Source organism: Entelurus aequoreus, linkage group LG11 (genome assembly GCF_033978785.1).
Source record: "Entelurus aequoreus isolate RoL-2023_Sb linkage group LG11, RoL_Eaeq_v1.1, whole genome shotgun sequence".
Taxonomy (NCBI): domain Eukaryota; kingdom Metazoa; phylum Chordata; class Actinopteri; order Syngnathiformes; family Syngnathidae; genus Entelurus; species Entelurus aequoreus.
Window position 1 is genome coordinate 38,385,503 of NC_084741.1, and position 24,198 is coordinate 38,409,700.

The window sequence follows — 24,198 nt, forward strand, 5'->3', positions numbered from 1 at the left end:
GCAGAAAGGAGGCAAATAGCAGACCTTCCGCTCCAGCCAGACATCTCATCCAATTCGCGAGGGCTGGGGATGGTGCCAAACACTCCCACCAGAGAGCTACTGCGAGACTCCTCTCACCAGAAAATGAGTGGAGCATGAGGGTCGACCTGGGGAAGCAGCTCCAGTTCCCCAGGGAGATCGTCGAAACATCGCTACGGCCAGACCTGGTCAGAGGCTTGCAGGACGGTTCTTCTGGTCGAGCTCACTGTCCCATGGGAGGGGGGGTTGGAGGCTGCTAATGAGCGGAAGCGAGCCAAGTACTCTGACCTGGCAGCAGAGTGCAGGGAGGCTGGCTGGAAAGCCGTCATCTGCCCTGTGGAAGTGGGGTGTAGGGGCTTTGTGGGTTCCTCAACTGCCCGCCTACTCCGAGACATTGGATGCACAGGAGCGGGGCATCGGAAAGCCATGAAAGAGCTGGCCGAGGAGGCGGACAAAGCCAGCTTCTGGCTGTGGCTATGGAGGAAGCATAAGAGTTGGGGGGCAAACACCTAGGACATCAGCAGGGGGTGGCAGGGAGACATCCCTGCCATCGCAACGCCACCATGAGACGTTCTGGGGTTAAAGGAGCGAAACGTTGATGAATGGTGGTCCCCAGCTGATGACCCGTTTATGCCCACAGAGGTGTTCGGTGAGGTGTCACAGCACACCTGTCAAAAGACACTGGAGGAGGTGCGTCAGGCAGCAATGCCCAGCAGGAATTCCATCACCTGTATCTTGATATGTTCAATCTGGAAGCATCCAGTGACTACTGTGAAAGGGCAGTTGGCATCCAGGGAAGTCTGGAAGACAACCAGGAAAGACTGGATGACTGCAGGAAAGTCTGCACCGGGAGTGGAAGGCTAGTTACCTCACCCACTAGTCCTGTAAAAGGGATACCCTAAACTTACTACGAAGACGAAAAAAGAAAAACAACCCGATGGCCCTCCGAGAGGCGGGGTGGAAGAAGGGCCAAATCAGACGGATTTCTTGGTAACGACTGGAACGGACAATGACAAAGAGTCTAGGATCATGAGAAGATGCAGGTGTGGGTGGGAGAAGGTGACCACCTTCAGAGGTTTGCGTATCCACCAGGGAAGGAAAAAGTGCAAAGAGAGAGGCCATCAGCAACATTGCACTGCAACCGCAGGTCAGACAAGAGGAACCCAAAGCCAGGTGGAAAACCACAGTGCTGAGGGATCCACCGTTGCTGATGAAAGGCAGGTGGAGGACACAGTAGGGCCCTTGGTGGACGCCAATGCCTCTGAGAGTGGCACTGACAAAGACGCACACAGAACACAGAGCAACCCCAACAACCAGGAGCAAAGCCAGAAGGCAGAGAGGAAAGAACCTGGAAGGAGGCAGCTGGTCAAATGGCCTAAAGCAAACGAAGTTGCGGTCTGACAGAAGCTGGACAAAGACCTCAGCCTTATCCTGGAGCACTCACTGCGTGGCCAGGTGGAAACCAAGCTGAATCGCATTGGAGACATCTTGTACGATGAATGCAGAGGCAGATTTGGAGTAGCCGCTGAAAAGCGGAAATCTGGCCTAATGCAGAAAGGAAGAAGAGAGAGAGAAATCGAGCAGTTGGTGAAGAGGTGGCGTCAACTCCGGAAACAGTGGAGGAAGGCAAGCAAGGAGGAGAAGGAGGGTCTGAAGCCACTGTGGGATGAGGTGAGAAAAGATCTTGCCAGCCTACGGAGAGCTGAGCGCATTCGCAAACGCAGAAGGCGGAAGGAGAAAGAGAGGAGTAACTTTTTCAAAAATCCCTTCAAGCATGCGAGACAGCTGCTAGAGGACAAGAGAAGCGGAAAGCTGGATATTACCAAATCTGAGCTGGAGAATCACATCAAGGAACAGTACAGTGACCCAGCAAAGTCAACTCCGCTGGGATCCCCTAGTTATGTTCCTCGTCCAGCTCCCCCAGCCTTCCTCTTTAATGCTGCTCTCCCCAAACTCAGCGAGGTGGCAGAGGTCGTACGGAAAGCAAGAGCTGCCTCAGCCCCAGGCCCCAATGGGATACCATACAAGCTGTATAAGTACTGCCCAGGGGTCCTGAGACATCTCAGGAACCTGCTGTGAGTGGCCTGGAAAAAACAAGTCATCCCTTCAGAGTGGCAAAGAGCGGTCACAGTTTTCATCCCAAAGGAGCAGAACTCCAGTACAATCAGCCAGTTCAGGAGCATCGCCCTCCTAAATGTCAAAGGGAAGATGTTCTTCTCCATCCTGGCCAAAAGGTTGACCAGCTACCTCACAAGCAACGGGTACATCGACACCAGCTGCCAGAAGGCAGGCGTGCCAGGCTTCCCAGGCTGTGTGGAACACTCTGCAGTAATATGGGAGCAGATCCAAAGGGCGAAGAGAGAGAGAGGTGACCTGCATGTCATGTGGCTGGACCTTGCCAACGCATACGGGTCTGTGCCCCACCAACTCATCGAGTTCGCTCTGGACTTCTTCCACGTACCAGTCTGCATCAGAGCCCTGGTTGCCAAGTACTTTGGAGACCTCCAGATGTGCTGCACTCATCAGGACTTCACAACAGGCTGGCAACAGCTGGAAGTAGGCATCGCCATGGGATGTTCAATCTCTCCCATCCTGTTCGTTGCAGCCTTCGAGATCATCCTCATAGGGGCTAGGAAGATGGTCGGAGGAGTGAAACTGCCTTCAGGACAGAGGCTACCAGCAGTGAGAGGCGACATGGATGATATCACCACCATACTTCAGACAGCAGCATGTACAACAAGACTGCTGAAGAGGATCGACGAGCTTGTGGGCTGGGCGAGGATGAAGATCAAACCCCCCAAATCACGCAGTCTGTCTATCAGGAAAGGAGTCAGAAGTGACAACACCATCTTTGTCGCAGGCGGTGAGAACATTCCATTGCTGGCAGATCAACCTGTTCGTAGCCTGGGTCGCACCTACACAGCAGAGCTCTCTGACAGGCAGATGGGGGAAACGGTGAGGAAGCAGCTCGCAGATGGCCTGGCCAAGATCAATCAAAGCCAACTCCCTGGGAAGTACAAAGTATGGTGCTACCAGTTCATACTGTACCAAAGGGTGATGTGGCCACTGAAGATGAGAGAAATCCCCTCCTCAGTGGTAAGCAAGATGGACGGGGTGGCAAACTCGTTCATCAGAAAGTGGCTGGGACTACCAAGGTGCCTCTCAGACGTAGGCCTCTTTGGTAGGAACGCTCTTCAACTACCACTGCGATCCATCAGCCTGGGATACAAGCAAGAGAAGGCTCGGCTGGTGCTGGAGCTGAGGGAATCCACTGACCAGCTGGTGAGAGCAGCGGGCACCCAGATAAGAACAGGAAGAAAGTGGAAAGCCCAAGAAGAGGTCGACACGGCGATCTGCAGGCTGAAGCACCGTGAAGTGGTCGGCAGAGTTCAGGAAGGTCGAGCAGGCCTTGGGAGGGGCGAGGCTCCCTTGTTCTGGTCAAAGGCTTCCAAAGAAGACCGGAGAGCCATGGTGGTGGCAGAAGTGGCAAGAAATGAGCACGAACGCCTAAACATCAAAGCGGTGTCCCAGGGCCAGCAAGGTCGTTGGACATTGTGGGAAGGGCTCACAGACAGGACGATGTCATGGTCTGACCTGTGGAAGATCCCCCAAGCCAGGCTCAGCTTCCTGATCAGAGCAACGTACGACATCTTGCCTTGTCCCCGAAACCTCCACCAATGGTTTGGTGCCGAGGAGACCTGTCCCTTCTGCAACACCATCAACGCAAGCCTCCAGCACTGTCGGGCTGCTCGACAGCGTTGTCGCAAGGCCGCTACAGATGGCGACACGACCAAGTCTTGAAAAAGTTGGCAGAGGTGTCAGAGACCTGCAGAAAGGAGGCAAATAGCAGACCTTCCGCTCCAGCCAGACATCTCATCCAATTCGCGAGGGCTGGGGATGGTGCCAAACACTCCCACCAGAGAGCTACTGCGAGACTCCTCTCACCAGAAAATGAGTGGAGCATGAGGGTCGACCTGGGGGAGCAGCTCCAGTTCCCCAGGGAGATCGTCGAAACATCGCTACGGCCAGACCTGGTCTTCTGGTCAGAGGCTTGCAGGACGGTTCTTCTGGTCGAGCTCACTGTCCCATGGGAGGGGGGGTTGGAGGCTGCTTATGAGCGGAAGCGAGCCAAGTACTCTGACCTGGCAGCAGAGTGCAGGGAGGCTGGCTGGAAAGCCGTCATCTGCCCTGTGGAAGTGGGGTGTAGGGGCTTTGTGGGTTCCTCAACTGCCCGCCTACTCCGAGACATTGGATGCACAGGAGCGGGGCATCGGAAAGCCATGAAAGAGCTGGCCGAGGAGGCGGACAAAGCCAGCTTCTGGCTGTGGCTAAGGAGGAAGCATAAGAGTTGGGGGGCAAACACCTAGGACATCAGCAGGGGGTGGCAGGGAGACATCCCTGCCATCGCTCCGCCACCATGAGACGTTCTGGGGTTAAAGGAGCGAAACGTTGATGAATGGTGGTCCCCAGCTGATGACCCGTTTATGCCCACAGAGGTGTTCGGTGAGGTGTCACAGCACACCTGTCAAAAGGCACTGGAGGAGGTGCGTCAGGCAGCAATGCCCAGCAGGAATTCCATCACCTGTATCTTGATATGTTAAAGTGAACTGTTTGAAATAATTGGAGCCTTGAATAGGTCAATAATTCACTATTAGTGTTAGATTGATTGATTTTTTTTTTTTTTTTTTTTTTGAGCAACGGCAAAAAATTTTAAATAAAGATAGACTAAAGAAAAAAAAACAGCCTGTATGGCAGCTTTGTGTCAACAATGCAACTTTTTCTAGTTAGATTTCCCCTCATTCCACTTTTTTAAATGTTTTTATTTTTATTTTTGCAATAGCATTTCCAGAATGTGTGGCGGGCCGGTAAACAATTAGCTGCGGGCCACAAATGGCCCCCAGGCCGCACTTTGGACACCCCTGATTTACGGGGATTGATTACATGTGCGTGAATTTGCATGATTGCAAATTCTTGGAGGCACTGTAATGTATGCTATGCCGTGCTGTTGCTTTCTGACTTACATGTATTCTTCCTGGTACCTAATAAAGGGACCTGCGGCTTGCACTTTGCCAAACCGACAACAATGCGGCATCATCACAATCTTGTCACGATGCTGTGTCGTTAAGATGATCTGCACAGCCTCAAACGGCAAGTGTTGTGAGCTTTGTTTACCTGATCTCTGGGTTGCGGTGACGTAAGACCTGGGACAGCAGCTCTGAGGTTTGCTGGAAGCAGCGACTCAGCTCTTCAAGCTTCTGCTCCATGGAGAGGATACGCTGCTCCAGCTCCCGATAGGAATTATTCCAATTGGCGCTGAGGTCGCACATGATCATCTGCATCTGGTTAAAAAAAATAAAATAAAATTGTACATCCACTATCCACTTGGTGGACAAGTTCATGCCACTGGGTTTTGACGCTAGGGCTCTTGAGTTTTTCCAACCCAAACACATTCAGGCACATTTTCTGGAAAATCTATTGGGAATTAGCATCGAGCTAGTGCAATTTGAAAGTGTGTAGCGTTACTGTACTTTTCCAGCGCTTTCTTCTTGCTTTGTTGGCATGGGAAATTGTAACATTACAGAGAGGCAGACCGACTGAATCCGCTCTGAGTGCTTGACTACTACACATGCAACAAAGGCGTTGATTTCACGTGAATCGGTAACCAGTAGTACTGACGGACCTTGGTCGGTACCGAATTCAGTATCCGTGGTTCTCAGTAAAATCTCAAATTAGGGGGGATAGGGGTGTGACAGAACCGAAATGACAACCACTTCTCTGTTGAGTAGCTTAGCGATGGAATGAATTAAAAATTAAATAATACTGTTTACCTTTGGCAGGTCCACCATCTCACTGACATAATCCCGCAGTTTTCTCTGTTTGAGGCGCAGGTGACGAAACCTGTGTAAGAACAAATGAATGTAGAATAAAACACAGTACAGTAACACCTCGTTTATCGCTGTTAATTGGTTCCAAAAATGACCGAGATAAATGAATTCCCGCAAAGTAGGACTCTCTAAATTATGAATCAAAAATGTTTATATCTAAAGTATAAAAACCTGTTTATCACCCTCTAAATTTATGTTAAACATTATGAGAGCCTTCGAGACATGGAATATAACCCTTTAGTTAACTTTACACTCTTTTAATCCAATATAGTAATGCTGCCTAGGATGGAACCAATCAGTGGCCACAATACCGAGCACCGTGATCTGATTGGTTTGGTCTCATCTAGTGGCCAACACTATTGTAGTATTGATATTTTTTAATAAGTTAGCCATGTGTATGCTTGAGAATGCTTAATTTAGGGCAAAAATGCTGTAGAAAATTCTTAATAAAAATCTGAGTTGTGGTGAGGCCGCAATATTTGAAGCCCAGTGTGGCGGGGACGGCTGTATAATTTTTATGACATTATTCCATGTCACTCATTTAAGTGATGCCGTAATGGACCGATAATTTAAAGGCCTAGATTGTGTATCTTATAATTCATTGGAGAATAGTCAATAGGTGTGAATTATATATAATATATTTATATATATATATATATATATATATATATATATATATATATATATATATATATATATATATATATATATATATATATATAAATGATAAATGGGTTGTACTTGTATAGCGCTTTTCTACCTTCAAGGTACTCAAAGCGCTTTGACAGTATTTCCACATTCACCCATTCACACACACATTCACACACTGATGGCGGGAGCTGCCATGCAAGGCGCTAACCAGCAGCCATCAGGAGCAAGGGTGAAGTGTCTTGCCCAAGGACACAACGGACGTGACTAGGATGGTAGAAGGTGGGGATTGAACCCCAGTAACCAGCAACCCTCCGATTGCTGACACGGCCACTCTACCAACTTCGCCACGCATATATATATATATATATATATATATATATATATATATATATATATATATATATATATATATATATATATATATATATATATATATATATATATATATATATATATATATATATATATATACATAGAGAGAGAGAAAGAGAGAGAGAGAGAGAGAGAGAGAGAGAGATACATATACGTATATATGTATGTATATATATATACATACATATATGTATATATATCTATTTATATATAAATATATATATAAATATACATAGTAGATATATATATATATATATGTGTGTGTGTGTGTGTGTGTGTGTGTGTGTGTGTGTGTGTGTGTGTGTGTGTGTGTGTGTGTGTGTGTGTGTGTGTGTGTGTGTGTGTGTGTGTCTTATGTGCCCTGTGATTGACTGGCGACCAGTCCAGGGTGTACCCCATCTCACCCAAAGTCAGTTTTTTACCATGAAGTGATTTACGTGGACTCCGACTTAAACAAGTTGAAAAACTTATTGGGGTGTTACCATTTAGTGGTCAATTGTACGGAATATGTACTGAACTGTGCAATCTACTCATAAAAGTTTCAATCAATCAATCAATCAATCAATCAATCAAAGTTGACTTGTGACCCTACTGATACATGTGCTACAGAAAATAGATGTACGGATATGTGCTACTAAAATGCTGACAGACACATAGCATCCATCCATCCATTTTCTACCGCTTGTCCCTCTCGATAAATTGAATAAAATAAAATAAAATATTGTGCTGTAAGACATCCATACAGATCCTATGGAATTCCAGTGGAAGTTTATTAAAGAGGACCTAGGATGATTTTTTTGTTTTCTGATTTCTAATTGTTGCAATGAAGGTTAGGTGGGTAGGGTGAAGTATTATTTTGATCTAATCTTGGCATGTGCACAATATCACCGACGTGCGACATGCAGTGACATCATTGCTGGTAAAAGCAGATTTTTCTTAATGCGTGTCTGTATTGATTTGAGAGTGGGTAGGTGTACCAGATGTTGTGACCGGGTTAATATAATGTTCATGAAATTTACTTTCTACTGTGTCTGAAAAATAAATAGCGATGATATTGGTCTTCAAGATATATATTTAAACAGTGTACATTTTCAAAATATAAATTGTGCTACATTTGGAGAGGGTAGCTTGTGGTTTCATATGCACTTTAAAAAGAAATCCTCAACAAACAACAAAGTGGGTTATCAAAGTGACTGTGGAGCAACATTTACACACAATTTATACCAAAGCATATACATAAGCAATTTATCCATCCTTACACTACACTAATGAGTTACGAAGAGCACATGTAAAGTACACACACGCACACACACACACCCTCGTGCACACACACAATAGTTGTGATAGTAGTTACATACACTCTGATGGCCTCCAGAAGACATCTCTGGTGTCTCCGATGTTCTCCTCTGGTTCCTTTTGTCAGGTTGGCTCTGTGCAGCAGCCAGCACTCACGTAGCACGTTGGCAGCTGCATGGCGGATCTGAGGACAAAGTTGGTATTTATTACTGATTGATTGATTGCAACTTTTATTAGTAGATTGCACAGTACAGTACATATTCCGTACAATTGACCACTAAAATGGTAACACCCGAATACGTTTTTCAACTCGTTTAAGTCAGGGTCCACGTTAATTAATTCATGTTAAAAGTATTCTGTCAGAAGTGGGATTTGAACCCACGCCTCCAGGGGAGACTGCGACCTGAACGCAGCGCCTTAGACCGCTCGGCCATCCTGACATGCTGATTAGTGTTACAAACGCAATGTATTTGGTTTGATTATAGTAGCTGTTGTAATTGTGGTCATTTCTGCTATTGCTTTGTTCATTTCCATGCTAAACATTAGCCACTATGCTGTCTGCTATTACTTACATCAGCCTCTACTTGTTAAAATGCATTTATTATTGCAGTTGAAATGTTAAATGAAATCTCACATAATACTCGCAATGAATGCTATTGGCTTTTTTTATTTTCATTCTTTTATCTCAAGTTATCTTTTGAATGGCAGAGGATTCGGCGGTTCTCTCATTAGCTGGCGTAAATGTAAGTACAGTAGCAATTTCTTTCTGAAAATACTAAAACAATACAAATAAACTAAGTGATATAAAGTTTTTGTTTCAGCTGTAAGATAGCTTCGTGGAAAAAAGTCATTCATACAAGCGTTAACGTAACCGCGTGCTGGCTAGCACAACGACAGTTAGCATGTGGCTAACAGTGGCTAGCCTGTTCACATTAGCTGTATTTTGATGCAAATGCTGTGTCTAGTTTTCTCAGGAAGGGTCAACTGTAATTTTAGATTTTACAAATGCTGCTTTTTGTTATACAATATATATGTACGATGACTGCAACACCCGCGTTGATGCAACGAAGAGTCCGCCACGTAAAAAGTAAGGGCCTTTCATCCTAAGTAAACAATTTGCAGACGTGAAACGTTGGTCAGTGTTTCATTACTTCCTATTGTAGTGTTACAAACTTATGAAGCTTGACGTGTTGTACGTATTGTATGAGCACATTGGTCAGACACTGAAAAGTGCCTGGTAAGAAGAAATATCTTCTTATGCTGAGGTCTTTCACACACCCCTAGCGCTGAGCTACTGCAGGGGGTCGTAACATTTTTGGTTGATTAGACTTTTTTTTTTTTAATTTATATTTCCCAAATTTAAATGCTTTAAATATATATTAACATTGATCGAACACACTGCAGTATAGTTTATAAACGGCATTGGCATAGCCACTCTACTCACTGTGATAGCTAGTGATTAGCTCTCTAGTTGCAACTAGCGGTGGTCGTTTTTAGCTCGCGATTAGCAATGCTACTTTTCAACTAGCGATTAACAGTTACTCGCTAGCCATTAGTGCTCTAGTTGCCAGCTAGCGATTAGCAGCACTAGTTTCCAGCTAGCGATTAACGGCGCTATACTGTATTCTTTGAATACCTTAAGATTGCACAATAACAATGTACCTTTCGGACCATCCATCCATCCATTTTCTACCGCTTGTCCCTTACAAGGTCGCGGGGGGTGCTGGAGCCTATCCCAGCTGCACATGGGTGGAAGGTGGGGTACACCCTGGACAAGTCCCCACCTCATTGCAGGGCCAACACAGATAGACAGACACACTCACATTCATTTCGGACCAGTTTCGTTCAAAACACGATTTTATACAAGATATATAAATAGGGATTCCCCGCTCCATCTCACCATCAGTTTAGGGGTCCTTAGCCTGAAAAAGGTTGCAAACCCCTGTTTTAATGGTTTTGATTTCAGATATTTCAGTTTTTGCAAAACGTTTTGACCCAGACAAATGTGTCCTTGTTCAATCATACCTTGTCATAAAAGCAGGGGCACGATCAGGAATTCTGGGCTCCATGACCCTCACACACTCCCCCAACACCTGCCAGTCAGGCGCCACATTGAATTGTCCCAACTCTACCAGCATCCACGCCGCCCTTGCTTAAAATTTTTGTCAAAATTCCGTCTTAATCAATCAATCAAAGTTAACTTATATAGCCCTTAATCATTGTCTAAAAGGGCTTCACAAGCCACAACGACAGGATTTGAATAATAGGATGTTGTGTATCCTATCATCTCACCCCTAATTCCGAATTTTACATCTGAACCGAATCCCTCGCTCCGTATTACAAACAAAACAACAATCGGAAAGAAAATATTGCCGTCTGCAGAAGAGGGTGGGGGCACTCTAGCCACATAGCCCATACAGACAGCAATGTTGCCACTGCTTGCATCACATGATTCTCTTTGATTCTATTCATGTGTGTTTGTCTTCCTGCCCAAATGGCTGCAGCAGCCCTGCGATGATGTCACGCCGGCCCCACTGCGAGGGTTATTAATAGAGTGCCCACATCCAGGTGTCTTCCCTTGTTCCCATCAGTGTAAATCTCTTAAACGGTTCCTCCGAAGGATGCACACACACACACACACACACACACACACAAACACACACACAGGGAGCAATGTGTAAAGATGCACCTTGTGACAGGATGCAGCCACTGGGAAGAGAGGAAATAGTTGTATCCCCCAAAGCACTAGTTTTCTGAGCTGAGATACTCTGAGTGCAAGTCAGCTTATGTTAAGACACTTTTATTTCTATAGCGCCAATTATCTAGAGCAGGGGTGTCCAAAGTGTGCCATTTGCGGCCCGCAGGTCATTTTTTAACGGCCCCACGGCACATTTTAAAAATACGATTTGAAAAAAATAAAAAACATTAAAAGTGGTATTTAAAGAGCAAACAGGTGAAATGTAACAAGAAAATGTAGCAATGTTTACTCTAATCACACAAAGCTGCCATGTGGGCTGTTTCTTTCTTTAAAAAATAATAATGAATCAAAATCAATGTCATTATGAATTATTGACCTATTCAAGGCTCCAATTACGTCACATTAAATATTTTGAGATATTTTTGGGGGAAAATGTTGCATATTTTGTGTTTACCATGTAAAAAAACGAGCTGTTTTTTTTAAAGAAGGGCCTAAAATGAACAAACAAAAAACAAAAACAACAATAAAACTTATAATTGACAGATAGATCTGAAGTTGATCTAGAGATTATTGTGTGAAAAGTAAACAGTAAAAAAAAAAAAAATTAAAATTTATTTTTTAACACTTTAATGAGTAGGACCCTTTTGGATCCCCTACAATTTTAATGTGATTAGTTTTTAATTGTCATTGCTCAAAAATAATAATTAATTAAAATCAATGGTGTTATGAGTTATTGACCTTTTTAAGGCTCCAATTATTATATAATCTCAAATATCCCACTTAAAAATGTTATTGGGTGAAAATATTGCATATTTTGTGTTTTTTTCATTAAAAAAAAGGGTTTTCTTTGACAAAAAGAGCATACAATTTAAATCTTTAAAAAATGTTATATTGACAGATAGACCTAATGTTGATCTAGAGATTTAAAAACTTGAATAATAACACAAATAATAATACTGAATAATGACACATTTTTTATATTTTTTGGACCAAAACCCTTTGGGGTCCCCGGGATCAAGCCTGAGTGGAAGCCTAAATGTATATTTAGGCTTCCACTCAGTATGTATATTGTATTGGTTTTTAAAATAAAAAATATAAAAATGGCCCCTGCTAGCTTTGATTTTTCAATGTGCGGCCCTCAGTGGAAAAAGTTTGGACACCCCTGATCTAGAGGGAACTTTACACATGGAGCAAGTCTAGAAAACGCAAGTCCTATGTTTTCCATCCATTCATGTATCTGTGGCAGCCTGCACAAATACATTTCAACCACAAACAGAGTGGTGCTATGTGTTTGCCCTCGCTCATAAACACATAACGCCCACGGGGCCTCATCTTTTGAACTTCTGACTAAAACTGTCTCTACACCAGAAAGCCATAATACGTATGTATGTAAAAAAAAAAAAACAACCTCTCTCCTTTTTTGTGTGACTGTTGCCGCCTAAAATTCCTGAATTCACAGCAGTTTTTTCAGAAGGTCACAAAGTTTTGAGCCTTTTTTCTCCAATAATATTGCATAAACTTGGGATTTTATGAATTTTTTTACCAATGTTTCAGGTGTTTCTTTTAACCGTAACCTGGAAGAAAAAAAAAGCACAGGATTTTAACAGAAATTGGAAAACAAATACTGTATTGATGTTTTACTTGTTTAATGCAGCACAGGCTTAAAAGTAGACACTAGATGGCAGTAAAAGCACATACCCAGCAGAGTCGTGTGTAGAGAGAGTTCCAGACAATCTCCTCAATGATTGGTCAAAAGGCACTCACGTGACGACAGGGCGCCATGACTGCTACCAACTTTAAGCTAGTGTCTGCGGCGCTTCCTCGTTAGTTTATCAGTGTGTACAAATGCCCTGTTGTGCAGCATGGGGCTGCTTCAAAACCCAATGTTGTGTGTAATAGATGATAGTGGTTCAATCAAGTTTGTCTAAGTCTAAAAGCGCAGGCATTGCACGTACAGTAAGTGGAGGCAGCCACGACAGTTGACGTACTTCACACAAATGTCATGATTTCTCCGTGATTGTTGGTCCAAAGCTAATAAAGATTTTTGTCAAAATGAGGGTTAGAAGTTATTTTTTCAGAAGTTGTGTATTTTTTTTTTTCAGGTGCGTGTTCGAGTGCCTGCTGGTCAGTAAACACAGCATGAATGCAGCAGCAGGGTTAATCAAACACGGCCTCAAAATTGTACTTTTAACAAATAACACATGTGTTATTGTTAGTTTATGAGCTGGAGTATGTTTACAACTATATAGTGACGTATTATTTTGGTTTATTTTGACAGGAAAATTAATGTCAAAACAACATGCATCCAGGCACAGCCACACACGTCCTTGGTAGCAAAAATGGCGCCTGTTGTTTAGTTGGCCATACTCTCTCTATACACGACTCAGATACTCAGAGCTCCTTGTCAGATTGCTGTACTGGTTTAGTTAATTATAATTAATGAAAGTAATAACTGATTATAATTAATGGATGAAACACCACCAAAGGCTTCCTTAGTGTGGCAGACATTCTCTGTATATGTTTTATGCTTGAAAAGTGTTTTTCCATTCTAAACCTCAATTTATGTTCCAACACATTTACCTCCGCATGTTACGAGCATTTGAGGACTGTTGAAATCGATCTATGGCGCTCATTTTTGTTGCTAAATCACAGATGAGAGATTATCATCACACTTCATTATCTCTCACATGTAAAGGTCAGCATTGCTCATGCAAAATTAAACATGGTTAATATACGTTCGACATTGAATGATATTTAATTGTGATTAATCAAAATTAATCAACCATTTTATTGCCGTGAACAAAAACAAAATGGTGTAGTTTGACTACCCTAGTTTTTATAGAACACAAACTTTGCATGCAAAACAACTTAAGCAATTTTCAGCCCGGTTTTGTGCGTAGGCAAGCTGTACAGATGAGGCCCCTGGTCCATAGAGGGTCAAATGGGACAAAATTAAATCCATCCATCCATCCATCCATCTTCTTCCGCTTATCCGAGGTCGGGTCGCGGGGGCAGCAGCCTAAGCAGGGAAACCCAGACTTCCCTCTCCCCAGCCACTTCGTCCAGCTCTTCCCGGGGGATCCCGAGGCGTTCCCAGGCCAGCCGGAAGACATAGTCTTCCCAACGTGTCCTGGGTCTTCCCCGTGGCCAAATTAAATTACATTATATTACATTAAACAAAATTAAATACATATTTAAATAACGAGTAAAATGTGTCATTCATTCATTATGATTGGAATTAAATACATATGTGTGTAATTAATTTATTAAATTCAAAAGGACATTTGATTTTTAAATAATTAAATTAATTATTCCAAGGTGAGGCTGAGCATGACACTGACTGAGTCTCAAGATGAGGTGATCCGAGCAGTTGCTCCCAGACTGGCAACCGGGAGGAAATGGATCCAATCTGAGGCCGTGCAACAAGCCAAATCTGCTCTCATGCTGCAACCTCCCGGTTGCAGCATGGAAGAGGTGGGTTTGGACTTGGGGCTAGTCGACCCACATGGCACAAGGCAACATCAGCCCAGAGGAGAAAGCTGGTGGTTGATCAGGTTCGACAACAAGAGGAGGCAGACAGATGTGCAACAGCAGTGGCACAGTCCAAACAGGGGCAGTGGACTAGCTGCGAAAACCTGGAGCATCGTAAGCTCACATGGAAGGATCTTTGGGAAATGGAAGGGAGCCAAATCAGCTTCATCATCAGAGCCACCTACGATGTTCTTCCCACACCCAAGAACTTAAACCAATGGTTTGGAGAAGATCCTTCTTGTGCACTCTGTCAAACCCCTGCAACACTCATTCACATCCTCACCGGCTGCAAAATCAGTTTGTCTCAAGGCCGCTACACCTGGAGGCACAACCAGGTCTTAAGACAACTGGCGATCACCCTGGAGGAAAGGAGAAATAACAACAAGGCCCTCCCTCTCCCAATCCCTAGTCACTCAATCACCACTCAGTTTGTAAGAGCAGGACAATTCCCACCAAAACCATCTGCAAGAGTGGAGGCAACCCTTCTGGACTCTTCCCGGGACTGGAAAATGCAGGTTGACTTGGACCACAAACTCATCTTCCCGCCTGAAATCATTACAACCAGCTTCAGGCCGGACCTGGTCTTGTGGTCAACCTCCCAGAAGACTGTGTTCATTGTTGAACTAACTGTACCATGGGAAGCAGCAGTTGGTGAAGCATATGAGCGCAAACAACTGAGGTATGCGGACATAGCAGCCAAGGAAGAGCAGCGCGGCTGGCGTGCCCGAGTGCTTCCAGTTGAAGTCGGTTGCAGAGACTTCGTTGCTACGTCGACAACCAAGCTCCTCAAAGGAATGGGATTGAGAGGTCAGGCCTTCCGGCGGGCTGTCAAATCGCTGTCGGATGTTGCTGAACGAAGTAGCAGATGGATATGGTTCAAGAGAAAGGACCCCAAACTGGGCTGCTAAATGACATAGAGGGGTAAATGCAGAGGGGGGCACACCTGGGACGGCAGATGTCGCCGTTGAGCCCTCCGGAGGTGTCGTGGGCCTATCAATGAAACACCAATGAAGGAGGGTGCCCACCTGAAGACCCCAGTGAAGCTTTTGCCCCTAACCCCCCAACCCCCACTCAACACTAACTGCTGATTCATCTGAGGGATTGTACTATCTAGTCCTATGAGCTCAACTTTCAATATTTTATTATCTTTTTAATTAATTATTGATTTAATTATTTCATGATTTAATTAATTATTTCACGATTTAATTCATTATTTCACGATTTATTTTAGCATTTAATGAATGTATTTTATCGGTCGCACTCACCCATCAAAGTCAGAGGGCCGGGCTAACACCGAATCTAGTCCAATGATTGCTTTGGTCTGAAGCCTGGAACTTTGCACGTCTTTCATTGCGGCTATGGAGGATATACTTGTGCTTTTTCATAAAGTTGGTGGTAGATATGTTAGACCTCGGTGAGTATGTGAAAGTGAATGTAAAGTGGATGTAGAGGGATTTATTGACCAAGATATCAACCGCTTCTCTTGTGAAAGGTTCAACAGAAGGAAAGTGCCCATGAACCAACCAATCAAGTGTAGGGAACCGCCCACCTTCTTTTAATGGCTTAGTTTGACAGATAAATTAATTCATAGAGCGCTGACCACAGGTTCATTAAAAAATTAAATAACTAATGCAATCATTAAATAAATAATACATTGTAAATAATGAAATCGGGAAATAATTAATTAAATGTTGAAAGTATTAATTAAATTATTAACAATTAAATTTACTAACATTAAATAAATGTGTGACACATTTAATAACACAGTTTTGCTTTCAATTATAATTAATTAAAGGCCTACTGAAACCCACTACTACCGACCACGCAGTCTGATAGTTTATATATCAATGATGAAATCTTAACATTGCAACACATGCCAATACGGCCGGGTTAACTTATAAAGTGCAATTTTAAATTTCCCGCGAAACTTCCGGTTGAAAACGTCTATGTATGCTCTGTGAGGTCCCGTTGCTAAGTTAGCTTCAATGGCGTCGTTAGCAACAGCATTGTTAAATATTATAAACTTATCACTTTCCTCCGGCACTGTTCCCCTAGCATTCAAAAAAGCGGTTATTCATCCTCTGCTCAAAAGACCTAACCTCGATCCTGACCTCATGGTAAACTACCGACCGGTCTCCCACCTTCCGTTTATTTCCAAAATTCTCGAAAAAATTGTTGCACAGCAGCTAAATGAACACTTAGTGACTAACAATCTCTGTGAACCTTTTCAATCCGGTTTCAGGGCAAATCACTCTACGGAGACAGCCCTCGCAAAAATGACTAATGATCTATTGCTAACGATGGATTCTGATGCGTCATCTATGTTGCTGCTTCTTGATCTTAGCGCCGCTTTCGATACCGTCGATCATAATATTTTATTAGAGCGTATCAAAACACGTATTGGTATGTCAGACTTAGCCTTGTCTTGGTTTAACTCTTATCTTACTGACAGGATGCAGTGCGTCTCCCATAACAATGTGACCTCGGACTATGTCAAGGTAACGTGCGGAGTCCCCAGGGTTCGGTTCTTGGCCCTGCACTCTTTAGTATTTACATGCTGCCGCTGGGTGACATCATACGCAAGTACGGTGTTAGCTTTCACTGTTATGCTGATGACACTCAACTCTACATGCCCCTAAAGCTGACCAACACGCCGGACTGTAGTCAGCTGGAGGCGTGTCTTAATGAAATTAAACAATGGATGTCCGCTAACTTTTTGCAACTCAACGCTAAGAAAACGGAAATGCTGATTATCGGTCCTGCTAGACACCAACATCTATTTAATAATACCACCTTAACATTTGACAACCAAACAATTAAACAAGGAGACTCGGTAAAGAATCTGGGTATTATCTTCGACCCAACTCTCTCGTTTGAGTCACACATTAAGAGTGTTACTAAAACGGCCTTCTTTCATCTCCGTAATATCGCTAAAATTCGTTCCATCTTGTCCACTAGCGACGCTGAGATCATTATTCATGCGTTCGTTACGTCTCGTCTCGATTACTGTAACGTATTATTTTCGGGCCTCCCTATGTCTAGCATTAAAAGATTACAGTTGATACAAAATGCGGCTGCAAGGCTTTTGACAAAAACAAGAAAGTTTGATCATATTACGCCTATATTGGCTCACTTGCACTGGCTTCCTGTGCACTTAAGATGCGACTTTAAGGTTTTACTACTTACGTATAAAATACTACACGGTTTAGCTCCAGCCTATCTCGCCGATTGTATTGTACCATATGTCCCGACAAGAAATCTGCGTTCAAAGAACTCCGGCTTATTAGTGATTCCCAGAGCCAAAAAAAAGTCTGCGGGCTATAGAGCGTTTTCTATTCGGGCTCCAGTACTCTGGAATGCCCTCCCGGTAACAGTTAGAGATGCTACCTCAGTAGAAGCATTTAAGTCCCATCTTAAAACTCATTTGTATAATCTAGCCTTTAAATAGACCCCCCCTTTTTAGACCAGTTGATCTGCCGTTTCTTTTCTTCTCTCCTCTTCTCCCCTGTCCCTTGCGAGGGGGAGTTGCATAGGTCCGGTGGCCATGGATGAAGTGCTGGCTGTCCAGAGCCGGGACCCCGGGTGGACCACTAGCCTGTGCATCGGTTGGGGACATCTCTGCGCTGCTGACCCGTCTCCGCTCGGGATGGTTTCCTGTTGGCCCCGCTGTGGACTGGACTCCCGCTGATGTGTTGGATCCACTGTGGACTGGACTTTCACAATGTTATGTCAGACCCACTCGACATCCGTTGCTTTCGGTCTCCCCTAGAGGGGGGGGGGGGGGGTTACCCACATATGCGGTCCTCTCCAAGGTTTCTCATAGTTATTCACCGACGTCCCACTGGGGTGAGTTTTTCCTTGCCCGTATGTGGGCTCTGTACCGAGGATGTCGTTGTGGCTTGTACAGCCCTTTGAGACACTTGTGATTTAGGGCTATATAAATAAACATTGATTGATTGATTGATTGATTGATGTATGATGACGTATGCGCGTGACGTCAATCATTGAAACGGAAGTATTCGGACCCCATTGAATCCAACACAAAAAGCTCTGTTTTCATCTCAAAATTCCACAGTATTCTGGACATCTGTGTTGGTGAATCTTTTGCAATTTGTTTAATGAACAATGAAGACTGCAAAGAAGAAAGTTGTAGGTGGGATCGGTGTATTAGCGGCGGACTACAGCAACACAACCAGGAGGACTTTGAGATGGATAGCAGACGCGCTAGCCGCCAACCTCACCTTGACTTCTTCCGTCTCCGGGCCGCCGACCGCATCTATGATCGGGTGAAGTCCTTCGTCGCTCCGTCGATCGCTGGAACGTAGGTGGATAGCTAATGTTTTTAGCATAGCTCTGTGAGGTCCCGTTGCTAAGTTAGCTTCAATGGCGTCGTTAGCAACAGCATTGTTAAGCTTCGCCAGGCTGGAAAGCATTAACCGTGTAGTTACAGGTCCATGGTTTAATAGTATTGTTGATTTTCTGTCTATCCTTCCAGTCAGGGGTTTATTTCTTTTGTTTCTATCTGCATTTAAGCCCGATGCTATCACGTTAGCTCCGTAGCTAAAGAGCTTTGCCGATGTATTGTCGTGGAGATAAAACTCACTGTGAATGTCCATTTCGCGTTCTCGTCTCTCATTTTCAAGAGGATATAGTATCCGAGGTGGTTTAAAATACAAATCCGTGATCCACAATAGAAAAAGGACAAAGTGTGGAATCCAATGAACCCTTGTACCTAAGTTACGGTCAGAGCGAAAAAAGATATGTCCTGCACTGCACTCTAGTCCTTCACTCTCACGTTCCTCATCCACGAATCTTTCATCCTTGCTCAAATTAATGGGGTAATCGTCGCTTTCTCGGTCCGAATTGCTCTCGCTGTTGGTGTAAACAATGGGGAAATGTGAGGAGCCCTTCAACCTGCGACGTCACGCTACTTCTTTTAAAGGCAAGGCTTTTTTTATCAGCGACCAAAAGTTGCAAACTTTCTCGTCGATGTTCTCTACTAAATCCTTTCAGCAAAAATATGGCAATATCGCGAAATGATCAAGTATGACACATAGAATGGATCTGCTATCCCCGTTTAAATTTTAAAAATTCATTTCAGTAGGCCTTTAAAGTAGTTTATTTATTAGACACCTCCCTCATGCTTGCTAACATTCATTTCCTAGAAATTCACCAATCAAATCTACTGTATGCGAATGTGTCATATATATATAGAAAATGTACAGTATGTGTCATAAAACAGGAGCCCCTGCAGCGTGAATTTGTCATCGTCTTTGCCCCCACAATACGATCACTACAATGACATAAACACACACGCACATTGAACATCATGCATGCGCTACCAGTTTCCTGGCTGTCGCTGCCGTCCTGAACTGACACAAGCTGCTTTCCGGACAAAAGATTATTTCCTCTGTTTGACGCCTTGTAAAGGCTTTAAAGAGGTTGGCGGGGGCTAAAAATAAACACAAAACAAAACATGCACATGACACGTGGAAATTAGTCAAGCTTCCATCCTCTTCTCCCACCATAAGCAACGATGGGAACATGAGCAAACACTACTTTCATAATATTTAGCCAAGAAAGAGAGAGAAAAAAATCAGTCAACACATCATTCAACTGATTTAAACTATGAAGGGCCAAATGGGATAACGGTAAATAAATCAATCTTTAAATAATTACTGTCGTTGATTAAGAATGACTTTTTGTTCATTTTTTTTTCAAGCATAACAAAACCAAAAACAACTCTCCATCAGCGCAGTTCAAACAAAATAGCATCCTCAATACAATAACGTCATCTGAAAAAAAAACAATAGTAATATTTAAATTTAAAAAAAGTAAATAAATAATAGTATATGTCCAAAAAGGAGCAGGAAGAAGCACAGGCTTTTAATGTCCTGCCCCATCACGCAGATATAATAATTAGATTTTCTTTATCAACAACACAATACATATTGACCATATATTACAATATTTAGTATATAAATACATATTAATCTTGTATAACATTATTTAGTATATAATTACATATTAACCTTATATCACAATATTTAGTATATGATTACAGGATACATATTGTATATAATTACATCAAATACATACAGAGATTATTTAATATGAAACTACATTAAGTTATTTAATCATATAATTAATTGTAGTTTTCCTTATTAATGAATTAATCATCAATTGATTTCATAATTATTTAATGATTTAATTAACTATTGTCACATTTAATTAATGATTTACATATTTATGTATTTAATTTTGTCCCATTTGGCCATTGACAGCGCTTTATGAATAAATAATAAAATCAAGAATTAACTGAATGATGAAATATAGAAATGTCATTTTACATTAAATAAATTAATGCCACATTCAATAATACATTTTAATTATTACTTAGATGAGTCATTAATTAATTGTAATGGGAATTAAATATATATTTATTTATTTATGTCCAACTTGGCCCTCCATATAAAACTAAATAAAAACACAATAATTATATTCTATCATTATTACTATTATTTGCGGTGGTAGTAGTATACGCATCTTTATTTTTCATACTGAAGTCATAAAAGCATGAAAGAGCATAAAATATGCTCATGATTGATTACCATTTGGAGATACTGTAAATATGAAAAAAAAAAATTATATATATCCATCCATCCATTTCCTACCGCTTGTCCCTTCTTTGGGATCGCGGGGGGTGTTGGAGCCTGCCTATATATATATATATATATATATATATATATATATATATATATATATATATATATATATATATATATATATATACATGCATATGTATATATATATATATATATATATATATATATATATATATATATATATATATATATACTGTATATATACATATATATATATATATATATATATTTATATACATACATACATACATACATATATATATATATATATATACTGTATATATATATACTGTATATATATATATATATATATATATATATATATATATATATACATATATATATATATATATATATATATATTTATATATCTATATATATCGAATTCGAATCGCAATTCTCACATTGTGCGATTCAGAATCGTTTCTCATTTTTAAAAAATCTATTTTTTTTTTGGATTTTTTAATTTTTTTAAAATTAATAAATCCAACACAACAATACACAGCAATACCATAACAATGCAATCTAATTCCAAAACCAAACCCGACCCAGTAAACCCTCATTGACATTATCATTAGACATTTATAAAAATAAAAAAAAAAGAACAATAGTGTCAGTGTGGCTTACACTTGCATTGCATCTCATAAACTTGACAACGCACTGTGTCCAATATTTTCACAAAGATAAAATAAGTCATATTTTTGGTTAATTTAATAGTTAAAACAAATTTACATTATTGCAGTCAGTTGATAAAACATTGTCCTTTACAATTATAAAAGCTTTTTACAAAAATCTACTACTCTGCTTGCATGTCAGCAGACTGGGGTAGATCCTGCTGAAATCCTATGTACTGAATCAATAGAGAATCGTTTTGAATTGGGAAAAAATCGTTTTTGAATCGAGAATCGTGTTGAATTGAAAAAAAATCGATTTTGAATCGAATCGTGACCCCAAGAATCAGTATTGAATCGAATCGTGGGACACCCAAAGATTCACAGCTCTAATATATATATATATACACATGTCCCAAGAGGGACAAGCCATAGAAAATGGATGGATTGTGATTTATTTTATTTTATTGAATATCATCTATTGAAGAGATTGAATATCATCAAGTACCTCTGAGTATTGTTCACGAGTTAGGGAAGAGTGGATCGCGAGATCAACAGGTGGATCGGTGCGGCGTGTTCAGTAATGCGGACGCTGTATCGATCCGTTGTGGTGAAGAAGGAGCTGAGCCGGAAGGCAAAGCTCTCAATTTACCGGTCGATCTACGTTCCCATCCTCACCTATGGCCATGAGCTTTGGGTTATGACCGAAAGGACAAGATCACGGGTACAAGCGGCCGAAATGAGCTTCCTCCACCGGGTGGCGGGGCTCTCCCTTAGAGATATGGTGAGAAGCTCTGTCATCCGGGAGGAGCTCAAAGTAAAGCCGCTGCTCCGCCACATCGAGAGGAGCCAGATGAGGTGGTTCGGGCATCTGGTCAGAATGCCACCCGAACGCCTCCCTTGGGAGGTGTTTCGGGCACGTCCGACCGGTAGGAGGCCACGGGGAAGACCCAGGACACGTTGGGAAGACTATGTCTCCCGGCTGGCCTGGGAACGCCTCGGGATCCCCCGGGAGGAGCTGGACGAAGTGGCTGGGGAGAGGGAAGTCTGAGCTTCCCTGCTTAGGCTGCTGCCCCCGCGACCCGACCTTGGCTAAGCGGTAGAAGATGGATGTATGGATGGATGAATATCATCACCTAATATACATACATGGCTTTGAATAAAATTGAAATTAACCATTCTCTGAATTGTCTTTTTCGCACACACAATCATTCTGTAAATTGTCATTCTCAAAAACACCCTTTTTATTTAATTAAAAATCTTTATTTAATCATTATTTAATATTATTGTCATCTTCGAATATTTGGTATAATTACTTTAATTCGTTTTTTTAAGTTTGTTACTTTGAACAAAATAATCATGAGTAAATGAATAACTTTTTTTTTTCTTTTTTGCATTAAAAACAACACCTACCCCTTTGGAGATCTGGATGTCCAGCATAAAAAAGTGCACGTGCTTCTCTCCTTTATTCAATGCAAGCTTCTTGGTTACCACGGCGACAAGCATTGCGGTGCAGGCTACACCCTGAAACACAAACGTTGTCCATTAGTAAAATACACTCTACCGAACGCATCAACAAATATTTCGAACGAAGTGACACAGCGACACAGAACTGATGTCCCTCCTCATACCTCTTATGGTTTTGTCTAATAAATCATAACGTTATATTTACATAGAGGATCGAGTATAGTTAAACACGAGGCTGTTTAGCATTACTATAACAGTGCAGGTTTCCTCTGAGAATAGCTGGCTGCTATTGCTGGGCATCAGTTGGACAGAATGATGGAAAAGATTAAGATGGACCATAAAACAAAAATAGACACACACACCAGACAGTAACACAAACACACACACACACACACACACACACACACACACACACACGCGTCATCGGACAATGCTCAAACCCACAAATATTAACAAAAACATGTTTTACCTTTTTTCTCTTCAGACTGCATCAGAAAAAGAAAGGAAAGAGTAAGATCCAGCATGAAGGAAGTGTTTTTGATTCTAACACATCTAATGATATATTTTTTTTATGCTACCAGGGACTTTCCTAAAAATTACCCAGTCGTCCCCCCCTTCTACGGCTGTTGATTGGTTGAACTGGATAAACACATTTCTGTGAAGTAAGAATCATTAATTATAAGTCAAATATTTTCATAAAAACCTGTTTACGACTTTCTAAAGAAATTTGTCAACAATATTAGAGCCCTCTAGACATGAAATAACACACTTTAGTCACCTTTACACGCTTTTAATCCAATATAGTAATGCTGCCTGAGGCTTAGCCAATCCGTGGCCACAATACTGAACAGCGTGCTCTGATAGGTTTTGTCTCCTCTAGTGGCCAATACTACTGTAATGTTTTCATACGTATTCATCTTGGAGAAAGCCAACCACCAGGTTTAAGTAAATAGTAGCATTTCAGTTTGGGCACATGATAACATAGGGCCCTTTAGTACTGACAT

General features: G+C 42.0%; 1 protein-coding gene across 1 annotated transcript in view; it reads right to left on the minus strand.

Moving 5' to 3' along the window:
• kcnn4 (potassium intermediate/small conductance calcium-activated channel, subfamily N, member 4) overlaps positions 1–24,198 on the minus strand; it is an 80,455-nt gene that overhangs the window by 11,581 nt on the left and 44,676 nt on the right. The window contains exons 5-8 of the mRNA XM_062063201.1: positions 23,141–23,251; positions 8,285–8,406; positions 5,847–5,916; positions 5,191–5,357 (exon numbers count right to left, since the gene is read on the minus strand). Coding sequence (XP_061919185.1) covers positions 5,191–5,357; positions 5,847–5,916; positions 8,285–8,406; positions 23,141–23,251 — 470 coding nt within the window. The remainder of the gene's footprint in view (positions 1–5,190; positions 5,358–5,846; positions 5,917–8,284; positions 8,407–23,140; positions 23,252–24,198) is intronic.